Genomic DNA, 20,804 nt, shown 5'->3' on the forward strand with positions numbered 1-20,804 from the left:
GGTTCAAAATTACCATAATGACTGTTTTCCTGTAGCACCACCAGCAGGTCAAAATTTCAGTGTGTCCAATACTTTAGAATTATGACCAAATGTCTGCAAAGCTAATCACATTTCCATTAGCCTCGGCTATCTTTGGAGCTAATTTTTTTTAGCAAATGTTAGCATGCTAACATGCTAAATTAAGATGGTGGACTGTAAACAATATACCTGCTTATTATCAGCTTGTTAACATTTTCCTTGTTATATGTTAGCAAGCTGACGTTAGCATATAGTTGACAGCAACACTGTGTCTAGCTACAGCCTCACAGAGCTGCTAGCATTGCTGTGGACTCTTGTGCTCCATCTCAAATTAGATACTTTCATTAATACACTGACATGTAGTGTGCTGTGTACAATATGTACTTATTGCTCAGTGTGCAAATTTTGAGTAGTGTTGTCTCAAATCAAACACAACCGTTTCATACTTACCTGAAATGACGATCGCAACATTTGACAGCTTTTCTGCTCAGCAAATAGCAACCAAACATGCATAAACAGTAAACGTAACTTAAATTGTATATCCTACGCCCCAACACATGTAACATCAATACCTGGTGATAAAATGTGCAGTTATTACAGTTTAATGGTAGTAAAAAAAATCAATGTATTCTCATAGAGTGGTTCGTATAATATCCTATGAAAAACAGTTTGCATGATATCCACCAATTTAGCTCCCCAAGAATGACGTTACGTCCTTAATGTACAGTTACTTCATTAACATAAAGTTTAGGTTAGGTTTAGAAAAAAATCATGGTGGGATGGCTGTGGCTCAGAGGTAGAGCACGTCGTTCACTTGTTCTGTGCACAAGATACTGAAACCCAAATTGCTCCCGATGGCTGTTCCATCAGTGTCTGAGTGTGTTAAATGCTGAGTAGCAGGTGGCACCTTGTATGGTAGCCTCGGCCACCAGTGTGTGAACGTGTGTGTGAATGGGTGAATGTGACTCGCTTTGAGTGGTTGGCCAGTCTAAGTACAGAAGTATCTGATTTGAGACACAGCATTAGTGTTTCAGTTTGTTCAGTATTACAAGAGGAATGTGTTTTTTTTTTTGTCTTTATTTTAACTTAAAATATGATGAACTAAAGCAGGATAAAATGTTAAAATCATTTTCCCCATATGAATTAATAAAAGTGAAAAGTGAATATCATTTAGGGAAAAAATAAATCTGGCTGTCAGCCTAACCAGTCCTCACCAACTCATTCGAAAATTAAGTGAAATGGTTGGAGTTGCTTTTTGTCGCGGGCCATAAGGCCATTTGCAGGACGCTATTGTTCCTTAAAGACAAAGTGGCAAAATGTGCATGTGAAAACATTTTGATAAGCCAAACGTCTTCTAGGATGGTGAATGAAAATCCTTCAGACTCAGTAAGTGGATTAGTGTGCGCTATTCTCCACCGAGATAGTTCAGCCTACTTCCTTATCTCGCTGATGTTCAATTGAATGTGTCTAGACATCTCAATTAGCGAGGAAAAAAAACAAAACAGATAATGGTTAGCGCTTATCTCAGTGTGTCTCTCTACCAGTGCTCTCACCAGCGCTCGACAACTAGTTCTCATAAACAGACAACAGTTTTCCATTAATACAACCCTTCCTGGCTGAAAGCCCTGGGCTGATGTTTAAATTTCTATTATTAGTGATAATTGTGTTCTCTGAGAAGTCATTGGCATGGTAATGACATCTTTCATGATAAATTAGCATCCCCCCCTCTCTCTGCCTTACCTACACTAGGCTGTTGCACCAGGCTGATTCTGCCGCTCGCAACTCTGCTGCTCCATTGTTCTGCCGACACGCAGCAGCTTTGTGAGACACAAAGCATGTCACTCTCTGAGATAATGCTCTGCAGACTGGGAGTGGATGGGATTGGGACGCTCAGCACCGCTCACCTTGGCGCAGGATGATTTGTGCTTTGCTGTATGAACACGGTTAAGGAGCCAAAATGGGGGACTAACCTTTAGCTCGTTCTATAGTCCCCGCGGCTTTGTGCTGCTAATCACTTACCCTGTTGCGCACATATTCGCGCTGGCACATGGGCCAATAAGTGAAAATTGAGATATCTGCCAAACAAAAAAGTGCCATGCTCAACAATAACCACTTGCAGTGCCTCATTATGTAGCTTCCCCTCACAGACCGAATCTATAGAGTCACTCCATGTGTAAAGAGGGAGTGGGAGGGAGACTGAAACTCCAGCAGCAACAGAAAACTTGAATATTTATTCATATGGCAGCTTGCCAGCATAATTACTGTACCGTCCATTCCAAGAGGAGAGTGGAGAGAATAATTGTCGCAGGATACTCAACATTTCACCTTGTCATCACTTTCATACCGCTTTATTTTCATGACTCGGAGTGTGCATTTTTGCACAAGGTGTATAAGCTGAAATATTGCAGTAACCATATGAGATGAGACCAGGAGATCCATATGTGTAAGCACTGCTTGGCATCAAAAAGCATTTAAATGTTCATTTAAAAATTATTAATTCATATCATGTTGTTGACGTGTAGACTGAGATTTTTTCTATTATGGGATCTGGAGGATGTTGATGAAGATATGCAATTACTTCTGTGTGAGCATGAGTAACTCCCTTTTTATTTTTCTTTGATAATTAACCATTTGCGCACACACTTGCACGTCACAGTTAAACCTCCGTGCAGCTGAGGGAGTCCTGCGGAGGAGATTAGTTGCCATAAGCTTTAGCAGCAGTTTGTTTTCACTGAAAATAAACTGCAGGGAACTGGGAGCGCTTTGTCTCCCAGTCCAAACGAAGAAGCCCTCCTGTGGAACAAACTGCAGTGAATGCAGCTCTCTTGGTGCAACGGTTCAGACAGAGGAGAAGCAGGTGGCTGTCATCACTGCGCATAGACTGAATAGTGGTTTGAAATACAAGTGAAGTAGTGGTTTGGGCTGTTGGAGGGAACTATTGTATCAGGATCCTCTATTCTGTAGTGAGTGTTTTAGAGTGGGCTCTTGGACAGAAATAGATCTCTCAACGAGCTCCAGTGGATGGATACCGAATACTGTTTGAGTTTCACGCTGCACATTAATGAGGACTTTGCAGATGTATTGAACAGTGGTGACATTTTGATTCTGACTTTAAATGCTCAAATTGCAAGTGGTCGAATGTTTTTACTAATGTATCCTCTTGCAAAATAGTAGGGCTAGGATGATATGCTTATTTCTGATTCCATACTATCATGATACATGGGTGCTGATTCGATATGTATAGCAGTTTCTAAGCATAGTGATTCCATATTACAATTTTTTCCAATTTTTGTTTACTTTTTTAACACTAGACCATGGGGAAAAGTGAAATGATACACTTCTACAGACTTTATATCACGAGGCATATGTCCAAAAACAATGCACATCACACGGGGTTCACAGCAGGCTAGGTCTAATTTGTGTAACGGCAGCATAAAGTTTGCTTATCTGGCGGGGAGTTTACGCTGACTTGCTGAATCCATCCCCCACTCCACCCCAAAAAATAGCAGATTCAGAGGAGAGGACCAAATACTAATCCCTACTTTTCATTAGCCATGCGCTCTGAGAATGTGCCAGAGGATTTTTAAACCCTCCTCCCTTGTTTTCAACCTCCATCCCCTCACCCCCCCCCCCCCCCCCCCCCATCTGCCCTTGCTTTCACCTGCAGTTTACAGCAACACCTGGCTCCTGCCTCTCCAGCTTGCCTGTTTAATTTTTCATTATGTACTCATTTTGGTTCGTTTCCACAGGCGAGCCAGGTTGGGCAAAAGAGAGAAACTACCCTGAGAGCATCTCTGAGCCAAAAATCAGCCATTCTAATTAGAGGTGCACAATCGTTGGTGGAAGCGTACATAAACACAATCCACTGTGTCCCTGGTGAGGACAGTGTAGCTAGCAGCCCTGCTGCCGTCTGACGTGATCCACAGCAGCAATGGGCAGGGATGTGGAAAATATTTCAGGTGAAAAAAAGTTTATCTGGTGATGCAGATGAGCATTAGTTTTTGTTTACTAATGAGAAAACTTTGGAGGGAGAGTTCATATTGTTCTCCCTTTGCACCCTTGTTACATCTCTGAAATCAGTGTCTTATTGGGTTGAAGTGAATGGAGACGTCTTTCTGGCAGCTGCTGCTGGTGAGTCTGGGCTGAACCTCCCGACAGCCTGACCTCGGCCAAAGCCAATGAAAGCTTGACGGATCTGGGGCTGAGACAGTGAAGGCTGCATTGGGTCCACAGAGGAGAGAGAGAGAGAGAGATGTTGGAGAGAGGGAAGAAGGAGAATGAAGTCTGTCCAAACAGTCTGAAAGGGGCTTGTTTTCTTGATGTGCGTGAGTGAACAGGAAAAGGTAATTAACTGGCCAAGTGGCGAAAGGCTGGAGTGATGGACGGGTGTGGTGTAAAGAGACAGCCACACAAGGGGACACACATACACACCCACGCACACATGCACGTGCTTCACTCCCTCTTGTGTAGCAGCCTCGTTTAGTGAACCTTTAATGTAATTGCACTTTTATAAAAACATGTATGCGAGTCTCATTCTGCCTTCAGTAAGAGAAGCTACAAGCACCCTCACCCTGATAAATGGGTCGACCATATGGAGTGGTGACACATCATTATGTGAGGTCATTAATGGTTGCAGGGTGGTTTGGCAAAGACTCATGAGCGATTACATCTGACTCTATCTATGTTTAACCTGAGGGTCAGCCGGATCTATGGCCTTTTTACTTTTGATAGACAGCGACATCTGTTTTTATGGATGACAGGAGAAGCTGGAGGCTGCAGTGTAGCGTGATACAGGGATGAGCTGTATCACGGTGCGAGCAAGCCCAAAACAAAGCGACATGTCACACCGGATCTTATCAAGATATTCTAAAAAAAAAAAAAAAGGTCACTTTGAAATCAAATCTTGTGTGCTCATTCTGATGGCTCGACCCTGAAAGTGTTCATTGGAGGATGTGCCGCTGTGATATTCTGGACAGGTGGGGCTATCATGTGTTGAAAGTGTCACTAAGGGGTAAAGCCTATTTGCATTTTCTGTCAGCCGTTCACTGACAGTTAAAGGGAGGAAAGGACTAAATCACACAGGGCAGACAGACTGACGTCTCCACACGAACAGATGCTTGATGCAGGGAGACTTGGCTGGTCATTTAAGGGAACTCTGATGCAAGAATCTGATGCACTTCTCTAAACAAGGTAATCGTCTGTTTGCTCAAAAACGGGGACGTTTGTCCATTTGAAATAGTTGTTGACTTTGTAAGTAAGCAGTTTGTCTTCAAGATAATTGCAATTTGGTCATGTTATGTGATGTTATCTCTGTGAGAAAAATGTAATATTGCAAAATCAGACTCAATATTCAGCACCTCAACTGGTGCTTGTTTTTTGGTGTTTCACCTATATTTAAAGGTATAAAAGTCTTGTTTGGCATTTCGCCTCATTATATTTGCGTTTTTTAAGTGCTGTGTCTCTTGGATGCCTGAAACTTACGGTTTAGCACTTGGTTACTACCGTTTTATAAAGCTCAGACTTCACCCAAGCGCTGTAGGGGTACACGCCCATAAACGTCCTGAACACCGAAAATAAGAAGACCTAAGAAAAGTGGGCAGAGGGCAGAGTCTCTGCAGAAAGATACACCGCCACATACTTCAAATGGGTCATGAGTTGTGATTTAGAGGGATTACGTCTGTACGAGTCTTTATATTTTCTTTAGGGAAAGCCAGCATAGTATATCTTTACCCATGAGGTGTTCATGAGATTTACAAAAGTTAATAAAAAAAAGTAGCAGTGAAAGATCAGCCTCTGTAATCAAGAGCAGAATCCATTTTGCAACTTTATCTCTCATGGAAGCTTCAATTCAGATAATGTGATTGGAGTCTAAACGCAGTCTGACTTTGACAAAAGCCAAATTTCACATTAGAAATGCAGAGAAAGCAGCAGAGATATTTCATCATTTGATGGAATCTCATTGTGCTCCAATAAAATCCCCAAAGAGTGACAGAAAAAATGAAGCAGTTATTCACAGGATGAATGAATTCATTACCACAGTGCTGTGTGCTTCTTGTCTGAGGCACTATTATCAGGTAGGTAATGACAATGTTGCTGCAGATTCCCTTACTTTGTTTGGGGAAAGTCTTATTACAGGTTTGTTTAATCTTGTCAAGTCAGCAAACAGGAGGCAAACATCTGTTTCATGTGATTTGGTGAGCCGTCCCATTTTGTGTTCTACCAAAGGCATTCCCACAGAGTTAAATAGCATGCTAGTGTGACATCCTGAGTCATTGTCTTCTCTGCCTCCGAGCAGGCAGTGGTTAAATTTAATGGTCTGTATCCCAGATCTGCTGCTGCACTAAAAGCTCTACCTGATATCTAATCAGAGTCGCTGGCCTTCCAGCTCTCCGCTCCTTCAGGGGATCCAAGTCGAGTCGGTCGCCTTAAAAGTGGAGGTGGTGGGAATGGTTGAGAAGGAGCAGGGGGCAGAGAGGGATTACACCACTGGATGTGTTGCTTTTATCCTGGGAATGTAATCTGCCTTAATGCCCTGTGCTCACCCGGGGCAAGGCCAGCAGCTGTGCTCGTTTTTCTCCTGACTTTGGCTGTCAGGGTGAGCCGGGCTACCTGTGGGAAAGCATGCCTGCTGGAAGCTCTCGTCCTCACCCCGGGATCTGGACTGGGCTCCTGCAGGTTTATTGGGGGGCCAATCCCTTTGAGACTTAAGGAGACGGTGTGTGGTTAGGGTCAACACTGTCTCAGGGCAAGTAAACAGAGATCGGCTCGGTCGCATCCTTACGGGGAAGCAGAGGAAGGGAAAGTCAGGAGTTGAAAGGGCATTAGATTTGGCAGCTGCTGTGTGGTCTTGGCTTTACAAGAAATGCAGTCATAGGAAGTACTGAAGAATTGTAATGTGTAAACAGGACTGGTGCTGGTGAGAACAAAGTTTCATGAGGACAGACATAAAGCAGCGTGGTGTTGTAATGAGTTTTGAAGGATTGTTTCCATGCTGGTAGAATGATAAAAGAGAAACCTGGAGGGGGAAGGAAGTAAAGGAAGACTGAGCAATTTAATCATAAACTCAACTTTCTGAACCGTTACAATGAGCACGGAGGATCGAGGAATAGTGACTGGACTGATTCTGGGCAGATTGCACTATGGCTGATGTTTGAAATAAGAAAATAAATCATACTGGGACAGAACGCTGCAGATTGCCGACAACTGTAAAACAGTTCAGATACGAGCTGACAAGCTGCAGGCTCCAGTATGTCAGAACTTTTCATTTTTTTTTTTTTCTCATCATAGATGCACATTGATATAATTTGCTTCATGTCTCTTCCTGCCACTGCGGCAGTGGGTCACAGGAGCTTTTATGTCTGGAAAATATCTGTTGGGCTCAACTGAAATAGAAAATATGGTTTCCCAGGGTATTTTACTTTCAATGGAGCGTGCTAAAAGTCTCTCGGCTAGCGAGGAGCCTCATGCATTTCAAATCACTATGACCTTCCCTTGATTTGAGTCAGCTTGCTGCATCTGGCCCCGCACTCCACATCAGAGGTACATCAGACGCTGAATGTGGAAAGGAGTCAGAAGGCGGTTTCACTTTGTCTGGTAAGAGGAAAGGTGTACTGACGAAACGAGGTGCGATTTGAGGAAGAATTCCACATGTGACTTTGCCCCGCTTGTGCCGTAAGGAGGCACGGGAGAGAAATCATGCACATCTTTCTCCCTGTCTCCTCAGCCATACAGTAAGTGGTTACGGCTGAGCTTATTTCCATCAGCCTCTGGGCACGGGCTGTCTGTGATGACACTCTCCATCAGCCCAGAGAGACAGTCAGTTAGTCTGGTGGCTCTCTTTCTCTTCTGCTGCTGCTGCTGCAGCTCTGGTTTTCATCACAGTTAGTGTGAGGGACAGAGACAAACTTTGGTCTCTAAGGGCAGCGAAGGGCTCATTCCAAAGGCAGGGCTTTCTCTCCCCAGTGCGCTCGGCACACCTCCTTTCCATAATAAGGCCATAGCATCTGACTACATTTGTCCCCAGAGTTTAATAAAGATCAGTGCTGACAGGCAGTAAACCAACACAACCACCCACAAGCCTCCAGGCAAGGGCCACAACCTCGGCCTACCTCCTCCCACCTCTCCCTCTCTCTCTGTCCTCTTATCCTCACACATGCAGTTTGACTCTCTCTACGGATAAAACCTCCGGCTGAAAACCAAAACCGTCTCCCACTTGTGCAGAACAATGGCCGAGGAGTCAGAGCCCTGAAGTAGCTCCACGCCTCTCGGGAACCGCTTTGAACATTTGGTTGGTGTTGATGCCGTGCGTTACATATGTCTCCTCGGCAGTGGTGCTCTTCACACCCACTTGCACCTGTCAGTAATAGATCATATGGATGATAAAAGAAACAATATGGCTTTGGGGCCGGGTGCACTCATGCATCATGTGCTTCATGTTTTCCACTTTGTGCTTATGCACAAGCTCTCAAGCAGTTAGCGCCAACATGAGAGTAAACTGTTTAAGCTTGCTACTGCATGGTGACTTTTCAGTTTTACTGCCTTAGATTTACATATTTTTATGTATGAACCTACATTCTCTGAGTGATGTGGGAATGATTTATTGGTCTTAGTGTCCTTTTATTGATATCCTCTTCTCCACCTCCCATGTAGCATATCAAGATGGATTCTGTGGCCTTCAGTTTTCATCAAAACGACATCATTCTCCTCCGCATCCAGAGACATCATCATCATCCTCATCATCAGCGCCATCATGCTCATAATCCTTGTGGCCCTGACCCTTTATTCACTCCACTGGGCATAAAGCTCACAGACAGCTTTACAGGAGAAGCCCGCTCTCTAACCTCCAGAATGCTAACTGAATAGCAGATGGGCTCAGCTTTGTGTGTCTTTTTATTAGCTCCCCTAAATCAACACCTAACAATGCACAGAGAGGGAGAGGGAAATTGATTTCTTCCATCCACCAGTGCCCCGAGGTGGGTAAAGGGGTGGTGGTCGGAGGGTAAAGGGTGAGGGGTGATGGAAGGGCGGAGTTGACTGGTTATGACTTTGCTTCAATTTCCTGTCTAGGCAGCATGTACATGAAGCCAGACTAGACTGTGAAATAGCAGCCAGCGGTGTTTTCTTTAGCTCCAATTTACCATAGACTCTTTCATCTTATTTGATGGAAGTATCCCGTCTCGTGCATAAAAATCCTGTCTGAGCATCGCAGAAGAGATCGTTCACGTGCCAGGATCTAGCTGCATTAGAAATCTTTTTTTTTCCTTTTATAAGCCTCTTACATTTAAATCCATACCTCACTATGGCATCAACATTCACTTGATATCATACCGCACTTGATCCACCATCAGCCGGTCGTCAGCCCGTCTTTGTGAGATTTATGGGGTTTTCTACATCCTGAGTGTATTTCTTTGCTGTGCTTGCATCCTGTCCGTGCCTGCCCATGTGTGAAGTAAGTAGCCAATATAGTAAATCGTTAACCAGAAGCACTCCAACATTGGCAACCCAGTTGCAGTCCTACGCATGATTGCCCTTTAAGTAAAGTGAAATGATATGGAGATTATGCCTATCAGTCACAGAGTAAAATTCAGAGGATTCCTCTTCCTATCCATTTTTAAGGATAAGGAAAATGCACAGATGATACATTTTCTGTAAAACTGCAGGAAGGTTTCATCATCATAATTCTGTGGGTGTTTGCAGAGAAAGGTCATTTAAAAGTCTGTGTATTGAGCTGCTTTCATAGGGAGGAGATTTAGAGTCCCACAGCCTGCCTCTTTGGTCTCTGAGTCTATTGGGTTAGCTATATTAAGTGGCACTGCATTAGGACAGAGGATTGCTGTTTCCCCGCTGCTTCACTCCTCCTGATCACCTCGGAGGTTCCACGGAGCAAAGGCCTCATAAACATTTATGTATGGGCTGTGGGCTTCTGTCTTAGGCCACGACTCCACTGGGCAGAAGCCTAGTGCCCCTTTATGCCTCTTAAGAGACTGTATTGTCAGTGTGTGTGAGTGTAAGTGTTTGTGTGTGAGTGTTTGTTTCCCTAAAACACAGAGAAAGTTATGTTCCATCCTCACTCAAGATCTGAATAGTTCACTGATAGCTCCGCGTGACTCCAGCTTCCTGGAGGAGGTAGTTATTTTCACATTTGGTGGCTTATCATATGTTTTCATGCTGGGACACTTATCATATGTAAATTGTATGGCTTTGGGCGCTAGAGTCCCCTCAGCTGTTGTTTTCCTTTGTCATTCCTTACAAGCAGAGACGGACACCCTAGGGAGCCTACTTAGAGACAAAGTGAAAGGACAAAACTCCACTGGACATCAACTCTAAAAGCAGTAATAAGCTGAAATCTGCTCGGCCCTCTTATTTCCAAAGCTTTGCAAATAGTAGACACATTTAACTTGTTTTTTTTTTGTTAGGAATGTCTCTGTGGGATCTAATCCCCCAGAGCCTTATTTCAGAGTTGTCTCCTCACATTTGGCTTGTTTGGTCTCACCTACCCAGCATGTGAAATAAGCACATGCCTGGTGAACCTGATCAGCAGTCTGAAATTGCATGCAGGCAAAGCATCTCAGTCTAAACAAACAACCAGCCTGAAAAAGAGGAAGTGGTTAAAGAAGGGGTGTGAGGGTCCCGGAGGGCAGTGGGAGACCACACTGCTAGCAGACCACTGACGTGCCTGGAAAATGTGAACAACATACAGGAAATCCTTTCAAAAAACAGATAATGAGATATGATTGAGATCAACTTGCTGCATGCATGTTGTTATGTTAAAGCTTCTCTCTTGTGTGTGTTTTCGCCGCAGGACCCTGGATATGCAACCTTCTTGTTTGAGCAGCTCCAAACACCTGGGAGCCATGAGGCTGGTGTCAGCTGTTGCCAGGTGTGCTCCACACCTCTCCACCAACTGAGGCAGGAGGCCTTGCAGACGCTCCATGCTCCCATCCTCACCCTCAGCACAGACATGGCAGACCTGCCCACACCATCCTTTATACCACAGCCTGCGAGATTCACTGTGTCGTCCTCCAGTGTCCATGCAAGACAACTGCCCAAAAGCCAACCAGCTGCCCACTCTGTGCTGCCCTTAGGGGAGCGGCACAGGGTGCCAGGCTGGTCACAGAGCCCCTCTGTCACCTCAGGGCCCAAGACGAGTGTTCAGGTGACGGTGGCAGGAGGGCAGATCAGTGGATCCGTGAGCTCTGTCACCATTCAGGCACAGCAGTACCTTGAGGGCATGTGGAGCATCTCCAGGGTCAACAACTTCATCCCTCAGCCCAAACCGGTATGTCCTTAATGTGTCCTTTTCAACTTTATTGTACATGTCATGCACTTTCATCCATTTGAATGACAGTAGAATGACCTTAAGTTCCTAAAGTGTCAAACAGCTGACAATAATTGGTAACGTAAAGGTTAAGCTATGGTACTTGAGCGTCCCTTTTCAGGTTTGGTTGCACCAATCAACTGGCTGGTGACTGGAATCGGATGATTTTCAGCTTCATCGGCCATTACTGGTGACCAACCGGACAGTCTCAGATAAAGCCAATCCTGTGCCAATCAAATTTACACGCATGCGTTGCACAATGGTTCACGTCAGAACAGCAGAACAGACAGCAACTGACTGTCAGAGCCGCTGCAACTGGTTCTCAAAAGCTGTAACTTATTCCCATGCATGCTGTTTAAAAGGTACTGCGTTCAGCTGAAAAATATATGGGATACACCACCCAAATGTGAATTAATTCCGGATGTGATAAGTTGATATGGTATAACTCAGTAAAAAGACAAATATGGGTGGTCTATCCTAGTCTGCTTGTTAGCGATTAGTCAGGATGACAAGCAGAACACAGGGGTAGTTGATAATGAGCTCAAAAGTTTCACATAGAAAAGCTTATGCTAAGCGTGTCATGTAAGTGAAAGGAAAATGCTAAAAGCATTAGTGGTATAGTTTAAAAAAACAGAGTTGGTTGGTAGTCTTGTTAGCTTTCTTACTAAGTAGGGTCCATTTTGATAGATTTGGTGGTTTATACTGTGGCAGCAGAACATTTTAACGCCAGTGACTGACAAGAACATCAAATGATAACTTCAGCTGAAAGTCAGCTGTCAATCAAACATGATCTGATCACGCCCCCACAGTCCTGAGAAATGGTTTCAGCAGTCAAATGGGCTGTTGATGCTTAATGACATATTCATCTTTGATATAATATAGGCATTGTCACAACAAATGTTACATTTAAGATCTTTAGAGGAGATGAAGCCCTGCAGAGGATCTGTGAGTCAGAATTCTGCTGGAGTGCTGACCTCTCATTCCTCAGTAGTCAAGGAGTCTGAGTGATCTGAGGTCAGAGGTCATCACAACCCTAATCTGCTGACCTTCTCCTCAAGGGCATTTCAAATGACCACCCCACTGCGTCACCATAACTCTTCCCTCACGCTGGATAAACATTAGTCTGTGTTTCGTTTGATGTCTCAGAGTCTTGGAAAGTTCCTGAGTTTTACTCTTGGTGCTGTTGGACAGATCGTGCTGTACCTTGTTAACGACTTTAAATAATGTTTTTGCAGGTTTACATGAGTTTTATAGTAACAGCTGTAGGTGTTGATTTTTGGTATGTTAGACCATATTTCTGGCTGTTAATATAAAACTTTTTACTGATGTGTCTCTTCCTGCATTATTGGGACATCTGGTCTCAGACCTGATTGACAAACCTGTGTGACATTCTTCACCAGGCAGACTCAGTGTACAGACCAAACAGCAAGTGCTAACATTTAGTTCTTGCACTTTAATATTTCCCATCAGACACATAAACTGTAAATTTTCTGCTCTAACTCTTGATAACTGCAGTCTGTTATGAGTTTTGGCAGTGTTAGTCCATCTTGACAATTGAAGACAGATTTTCACTCCTCCCTTTAATGTCAACAATTGCTTTCAGAGATGGTTTATGGGAGGCCATCAAAAGCTTTTAACTGCATGTACGCAATCTAGGGCAAATCAAATGGCCTGGCACAGACGGGAGAGGCTGACTTGTGTTCTCCATCTATGTGTCTAAAAGCAATTAGTGGCCCTTGGAGCTGGGATGAGTTGCTCAGTGCCACATAGCTGAGGCTGGGGCCCTCATTGGACAGAGAGAAATGTCCCTTCAGGACATGAAGTTACAAACACAGCAGAAATGGGGGTTATTTTCTCAAGCTTGTTTCTTTCATTAAAACCAGATCCTTCAGCATGACAAAAACCCACACACACTCACGAGGGTTGGGAGTTACGCTGTGCCGAAAGGCACAAGCTTCAATTCATGATTCCCTCTTGGTTTCTCTGTGGGGAAAGCATGCGGTGTTGTTCAGACAAAGAAGCAGAGATGGACTTCGTGTGTGTTAGACAGAAATCCTGTCAAACAGGGAGCCTGGGGCGCTCCCACACACAGCCCATTATAGGGCACCTTGTATCTCCCATTTGGGAGAAGGCTCTGGTTAACATCTGGAATGATGTTTGTGGTTGTTGGAATTGTTACTATCTGGCTTTCTCTTTGTAAATGGCTGACGCTGGTTCATATGAATGTAGCTGCCTTGAATTTAGCAAATGGCACACAAATGCACTTTTCTCAGTCTGTCGTAAAACCCCAACTTTGTTAAGCTCCAGTTTCAGAATTGCTTAAGTATTTCCTGGTGTTATTTGCTGTTTTAATGAAGAGCTTCAAGCAGTAAACACACACCAAAATCAAAAACACATATTTTTCCTCTTACCTGTAGTGCTATTTATCCATCAAGATTGTTTTGGTATGAGTTGCTGACTGTTGAAGATCTCGGCCATAGAGATGTCTGCATTGTCTTGAAAATAATGAAACTAAATGGCACTCGGCTTGTGGTGCTCAGAGCGCTAGACATATACATTTTAAAAACTCAGCAGCAATGTCTCTTACAGAGATCATGACCTGGTAACTCAAGATTATCCACAGACCTTGTTGTGGGCAGTTTCATGTAGTAAATATTGTCTTTCTACCAGACTACACCTGCCAACTATATCACAGTGCAGAAGGAGGCATGCATCTACTCACGGACAAGAGACTTGTGCTCATGAGTGCGCAATGTAAACATTAATGGCATCCTACTAGGCTGAGCTGTAGCTAACATGGTGGTGCACCGTGAGCTAGCAGTAGATGCACGATTCCGTCTGCGCAGTGATACAGTTGGCAGGGGTAAGTAGTTCAGTGGAACAGTAATAGTTCCCACATTAAACGGCTAACAGCAAGGTCTGTGGATTATCTTGAGTAACCGGGTCATGCTTTCTGGAAAGAAACATTGCTCTTGAGTTTTTCAAATATGTGTTTTTTTGGGGGCCGAATGCCATCTTGTTCAATTATATTCAACAAAAGTTGGACATCTCTACAGCAGATATCTCCAACACACACCAAAACAATCTAGATTGATAAATGGCACTATGGGTAAGAGAAAAAAAATATGGATTTTTGGGTGAACTGTCCCTTTAAAGTAATCAGTTAAACACATTGCAAGTGGTGTCATCCTACTATTCGTAACAAGAAATTGATTGACCCAAAACTACAATTCTCCCTTTGCTCCATTAAATCCACAACCACATGTGCGCTAATCTATAAAGACAAAGTGCTTTTGACCCATGAGGGTTTCCGTTATTGGCCCTCTGGTTGCCTGCTGCCACGGCCTGCTCCATTGCCACCAATTTGAAGCCCAGCAGATGATTTTGGCTGCTGTTTCTTTGGTGCAGCTGTGCTCACATGGCAATGTGCCACAGAAAGCGACGATGACAAGAGAAGAAAAGGACACAGGAAGGAAAGGGAAGGAAGATTTTTGCCAAACATATTAAAAAAAAATGGCAATTATGTTTTTGATATTAGCTTAAAGAAAGTGGGCATTTTCTGTCTATGAGCTAAATGTCAGGGTGATTGACTTTGGTCCTTTTTGCACATGGAAGGACTCCAGTATTGTTAGAAATCGATTCTCACCTCACTTGGGTTGTGTTGGTTACAGAGGCCAGCCAAGCACGACAGCCGGATTAACACAAGGCCTATTTCACCCCAGTGTAATCGTCTGTTGACCACTGGGATCAAAGGTCACGAGGGAGTCCTGGTACTCTCAGTGGCTGATGAGAAGATGCTCTGCTGATAGGGTGCTGGCCTACACTGCTCACTTCAGACTTCACAGGAAACACTCTCCCGAACTCTTTTTCTCTCTTTTGACTCTCTCCATTATGTACAAATCTCTCTGGCTTCCCCCACCCTCGTTCCACTCCCTTTTCTGCCTTTTCTTTCCAGTGGCAAACCAAGGCAAAGGGATCAGGGAGAGCTGGGGGTTAAAGGGTGGAAGGCCAGCTCATTACTGGAACTTGGTGCAAACGGGCGAGCACACATGGCTCCACTGACACGGCCTAATTACCTGACCAGGGGATAGATAGTTCTTTTCAGCCAGAATCAGGGCCACTCCAGGTCCAAGGCTACAGAGAGCAGCTTGGCTGGGCGGCCCAGTCTTAATACCATGGGGAATACTCTCTGATAGGCACTGTGATGAGCTCAAGTGAGTGTGTGTGTACCCATATTTATGTGTTTGAATCCATAGTTTCGCAATTTTCAGCCCACACCTCATGAGCTGCTGTCTCTGTGTGCGGCTGAAATTCACCACCACTTGATTTTAAAAACTACATGGACTCAATCAGTGACAGATTTGATGAGCTACACATACCCACTTCCTGTATAGCTGCGTGTGAAGTGCCATAGTCTTTCGTGCCAAAGTGTAATGGGAGTTCCTAACCCGTCACTGACACCCGCATGGTGTGAGGCTTTCCGCTCTGGCGTCTGCGTGAGGATCTGTATTTGGCTCATTGAAGCCAGTTTTTTTTCCCGCAGTGTACTTCTCAAGTCCTAACTCCACATACCGCAGCTTGATATCAGACTTAACCTCCATGATGAAGTCTCACGAGAGCAAAACCAGACCTCTAAAACAAGGCTGTGATTCTTAACTCTGATAACAAGCTCGAAAGGAAGGAATGGGTAAAGGGAATTCATGAACATGCACTGCAGGTCCACTGTTTGACAAATGGTCAGTGAAGCTTTTCAGGGGGAAGATAATGCGCCCGACCGTGCTTTAATATAGTAACACATTGTACTGCGTGTAAGGCTAATCGTGGCGTCACACTGCAGAGCAATAGCCAGCCCTCTCATGTGAATGTCAGAATGTAAGCATGTCCTCACATCCTGATGTATGGCATTCACATGTCAGGCTTGGCATATAAATAGTGCAGCTGTCGGGCCCATGTTGACAAATGGCAGATAATAGAAGGCCAGACACTTTATGAAAAAAAGATTGTAAAGGATGTTATTTCAGTTGCCAAACATGAATCTAGGGCAAACACCAAGGTGGTAAATATGCAGAGGGCCTGAACTGTGTTTATAATACATACCCTGTCAAATGGCAGTAAGGGTGCAGCGCTGCGTTGCGCTCCATTCAAGGTCCTTGCTGATTACGCAATGTTCATGTGTCAGTGTTATAAATGTTTTTAGGAAAACTTTGGCCTTTATTTATTTAATTTCCGATGCTGAAAAACCACAGAACCGGTTCTTGTCAGCTGCTATTGATCATTGTCTCACAGGATAAAATAGCGGCTCCGGTGAGGATTAACCTTTTGTCAGTATGGTGACTCCAGCCGAAGCATAGCCTCTGAGTTGGCTTTTGGCTTGTATAATTAGCTCTCTGCACTCCTTCACTTAGACTATGAGCAATCAGTGAACCACTGCAGGCTCCAGAGCTCCAGCCGAATCTTTATGCTCCACATCCACTAAGCTACCCCAGTTTTAGCTTCAGCCTTAAACAGAAGCAGAGGGCTAGAGGGCTTAGTGTATGACCAGCATATATTTGTTCTGGACTATGCTTCTGTAGGTCAGTGTTAAAGGAATACTCCAACCCCTAAATGATGCTTTCTATGTCAATTACCCCATGTTACATTGAATTTGGCAAGAAAACTTGTTTGTTTTTTTTACGAAAACGAAGAATCCAAAAACAAAGAAAATCCCGGATAAATTGTAGTCATGGGGGGCATTGTTTAATAACAGCAAAACTATATCAAAACATATGTTTACGGATTCTCACACAACTATTTAAAGGTCCAGCGTGCAGGATTTAGGGGGATATATTGGCAGAGATGGAATATGATATAATTTTCTTCAGTGAATTATCACCTGAAAAAAAGAATTGTTGTGTTTTTGTTGCCTTAGAATGAGCCGTTAGCCGTGGCCCAAAACAGACAAACCAAACACCTGCTCTAGATAGGGCCATTTGCATTTTTACATTTTTGGGTTGGTTAGCAGCCCCTACTCGACAAGCCAAACAGTGCTGGAAACTGATTTATTCACAGTTTTTACTGGTTTAAATCACTGGGTGACTCCAGACTGAGACTTGGATTATACTGCATGAGTTGTGTGAGAGTATGTAAACGGATGTTTTTATATTGTTTTGCTGTTGTGAAAGTGGCCCCCTTTTACTTCAATTCATCATAAATTTTCTCTGTTTTTGGATTCTTCGTTTATCATGGAGGCGTGCAATAAGAACAAAGTTTACTCCCCGAATTCGACACGACTATGGGGTGAGCAACTGCTATACAAATGTTTTTTTAGGGCTAAAGTATTCCTTCAAAGCCTTTTCATAGAGATTTATACTTTAACTTTAATGTGCATGGTCAAAATAATAATCTTTATATATGTTTTTGGAAATGTGTGCAACAAGAAAAAAGAAGCTTTCAGGAATCTTGTTAACACGTGTCTTTATATTTAGCTCTAAACCTACTGTGCTGGCACAACAGGCATAGCTGTTAATAGGTGACCTGCTGCAGCACATATGTAACAAATATGAAGACATACAGGTACCCAGTGTATCTTTGGCATTAGTTCCCAGAGCCCAAGGGCTGAAACAGATGCAGCTCACCTCTGTTTACTGTTCAGCTTCCAGAGCAGGGTGTGCCCACGCAGGCACAGTTTCGATACCTCGTAAACATTTATGGAACAAATCTCATTTCTCAGATTGTTCTTGATGTTGTTTATTCCCGTTTAAACTCGCCAAGTATAACTCACCCTGCGGGATGAACGTTCTTCGTCGCTGATGAGTAAAGTGCCAAATTAGCCATGGAGCTATAGATATAATCGGGTGCAGAGTGAAGTAAATTGCTTGTGATTTAATTACTAATTAAATGTGGGTTATTCCTTAATTACAGTAGGCTACAGCCAGAGCAACCTCAGGAGTGTTGCCAGAATCAATGAATGGTGTAGCATCCTTGCTGTTCTGTAGGGAGCTCTCTGCTGTGGATACTGCTGACTCCCGCTAACCGGTGCCGGCTGCAGCAGCTGCCTGTCCATCTGTGGCACAGGGGGAGTAAATGGAGTGGAAGGAAGGTGGGCAGGAGCAGTAAAACTTATAAGTGATGGTTGTTGTCTTATCTCTGTATCTGTGTGTCAACAGGCTCAGGGTTTGATGGGGGAAGCAGACGGGGATGTCACAGCCTCGGAGGCCCCAGTCACCACCATGACCACCAGCAGTAGCAGCACCCTGACGCCCTGTAGACTGAGGAGCTCCAGCCAACCGGGACTCCCAGTGCCCGTCACCAGTACATCCACCTCCCCCTCTCCTTCCTCATCTGCAGCGGCCTCTTTCTTTATTAGGTACGCACCTTCCCCATCGTTCTGTCAAATCACACCACAGCTGAGTCTTTCAAAATGTTTGGAGATTAGATCGAGCTGATGTGGTGCTAAATGAAGTGTTTAGTGTTTGTGCGAGCTTGTGTGCGTACTCACCTGCATGCACTCAGGCTCCTGTGTGTGAGTAGGTGTAAAAAAGAAGAGATATGCACCGACTCGCCTTCAGATGTCTGTCGAAGGTCGTGGTTCAAGGCATAACTTCATGTGGGATGCCTATCCCATGGAGATGTTGTTCTTGCCATGGTTGAATTATAGCATTGCCTTGGGATACGCACCATCAGGGGACTAACTGAACCTTTAGTTACAGGCACCACTGCCCATGAATGGATAATAGAATTACATAATTCGATATGAAGAGGGAGTGTCTCACGAAGGGGCTTAGGTTAAAGCCGAGTATTGTCCTGAGGTATGTCATGTTTAGTTATTCTTCTTCTTTGTTTTGAGTCCTGGACTTAAAATAGCTCTTCAGATTTTGCAGCTTTGCAAGACAGTTATTTTGTATCTTAGTGAAACCATTAGCTCCCCATGTTTCTCAGAGCTGAGCGAGGCTTTTTCAGCACTGCTTGGCTCTGGTGTTGTTGTTGCCCCGGAGAATACTTCACCCTCTCCAGGCGGGTGGATGGCTGGTGCAATGTGCTATATTGTCAGTGATAGATTTCCCTGGCAGGCCGGCCAGTGCATACATTCCCTGCCTCTTCTCTCTGAGGAGTGCTATGCCATAATGAATGTTGGCGAAAGGGAGGCTGGCTGAGAATGATGCATAGGACCATTGAAGCTCTGCACCACAGGAGGTGAAGGGACTTGTGGAGTGTGACAGGAAGACCATGGAGGATCACTGTGGAGCTTAGCTTTTCTCCAAGCACCCCAAATGGAGTTTGTCTTGCCAGCTTTCACAGGGTCAGCAAGTATATCAGTGGGACCATGAAGCCTCTTCTTTGGCTAACGGGGACATTCCAGATCCTCAACTAAATACGCAACTTCCTGTGCATACCACTTCCTGTCACAAGAGCAGTAGTCCTGAACAACAGCGAGGTGCGGCCCCTCTGCTAGACAGGGTTAATTCCCGACACTGATTTATTGGTTCTCATGTTTTCTTTGGACCTGAGCTCAAAAAGAGTACCACAGAGAGCCGTGTCTAGCCGGGCAGTGCAGGGAAAAAGAGGGAGGTGGACTTGTTTTTTCCCCTGCAGCAGGTCCTAGTGGGGCAGAGAGGCGGTGTAGGTGGAAGCACAGTAAAAGGTTCCACCTTTCATTTCATCCCAAAGATAATTTGCTGCCAAGAATGTGGTGTTTTACTTGGCCTAGAGAAACACAATGATGAAGGGCCAGCTTTAAACAGCATCACATTCCGCAGATACAGAAAAGGCTGGTGGAGATGCTTGATTTGAAGCACACACCCTTTTCCTGACCCTCTGCAGCTGTGGCCTGCAACAGGAATATCATCATCATCATCATCATCTCGTTGTTGTCTTTGTTTCATCTTTTTCGTACATCACTGCTGATTGAAATGTAAATCCCTGAAAGTCCAAACAAATTGAATCAATCAACAGATTTTCCTTTGTTGGTAGCGCTTGGATTTTTTTTATTAAAATGCTTGTGTCCTTCATGTTTTAGACGTGATTGAAAACTCATATCTGATTAGTATTCCTTTTTGTTCTCAAAAGATACAATTAGAGGGATGCATGTGTAAATCCTGAGAGCCTGGGACGTAGGAGCAGAATAACCAAACAGCAGTTTCTACCCCAATGGAGTGGAGAGGGCTCCTTAGACACTTGTCTGACATTCACTAACACCGTTCCACTCAGAGATGAAATTTTAATTAGAATGCAATTAGCCAGAGTCTAGCTGCTTTAGCTAGTCTGCTGCTGAGAGAACAGGAGAGCGCGGTGAACAAAAGTGATTTGTCGTTAAATTTCTCATCGCAAAAATAAGTCAACCGTTCAACTGGTTACAAAAAAAGCATTTAATTTGTTTCATATAAAATGCCTGCTGAGTTTAAAAATCACTTTAGTATAAATGTCGATTTTATAACTACAGAGACCAGCAGGTTGGAGTCATGTTTTTGACAATTTCTGTGCACAAATAAGT

At 44.1% G+C, this 20,804-nt stretch overlaps 1 protein-coding gene across 1 annotated transcript in view; it reads left to right on the top strand.

Moving 5' to 3' along the window:
- kif26ab (kinesin family member 26Ab) overlaps positions 1-20,804 on the top strand; it is a 77,796-nt gene that overhangs the window by 20,738 nt on the left and 36,254 nt on the right. Inside the window, exons 3-4 of the mRNA XM_033642847.2 lie at positions 10,820-11,296; positions 18,481-18,680. Coding sequence (XP_033498738.1) covers positions 10,820-11,296; positions 18,481-18,680 — 677 coding nt within the window. The remainder of the gene's footprint in view (positions 1-10,819; positions 11,297-18,480; positions 18,681-20,804) is intronic.

The sequence above is a fragment of the Epinephelus lanceolatus genome, chromosome 15, assembly GCF_041903045.1.
Source record: "Epinephelus lanceolatus isolate andai-2023 chromosome 15, ASM4190304v1, whole genome shotgun sequence".
Lineage (NCBI taxonomy): Eukaryota > Metazoa > Chordata > Actinopteri > Perciformes > Serranidae > Epinephelus > Epinephelus lanceolatus.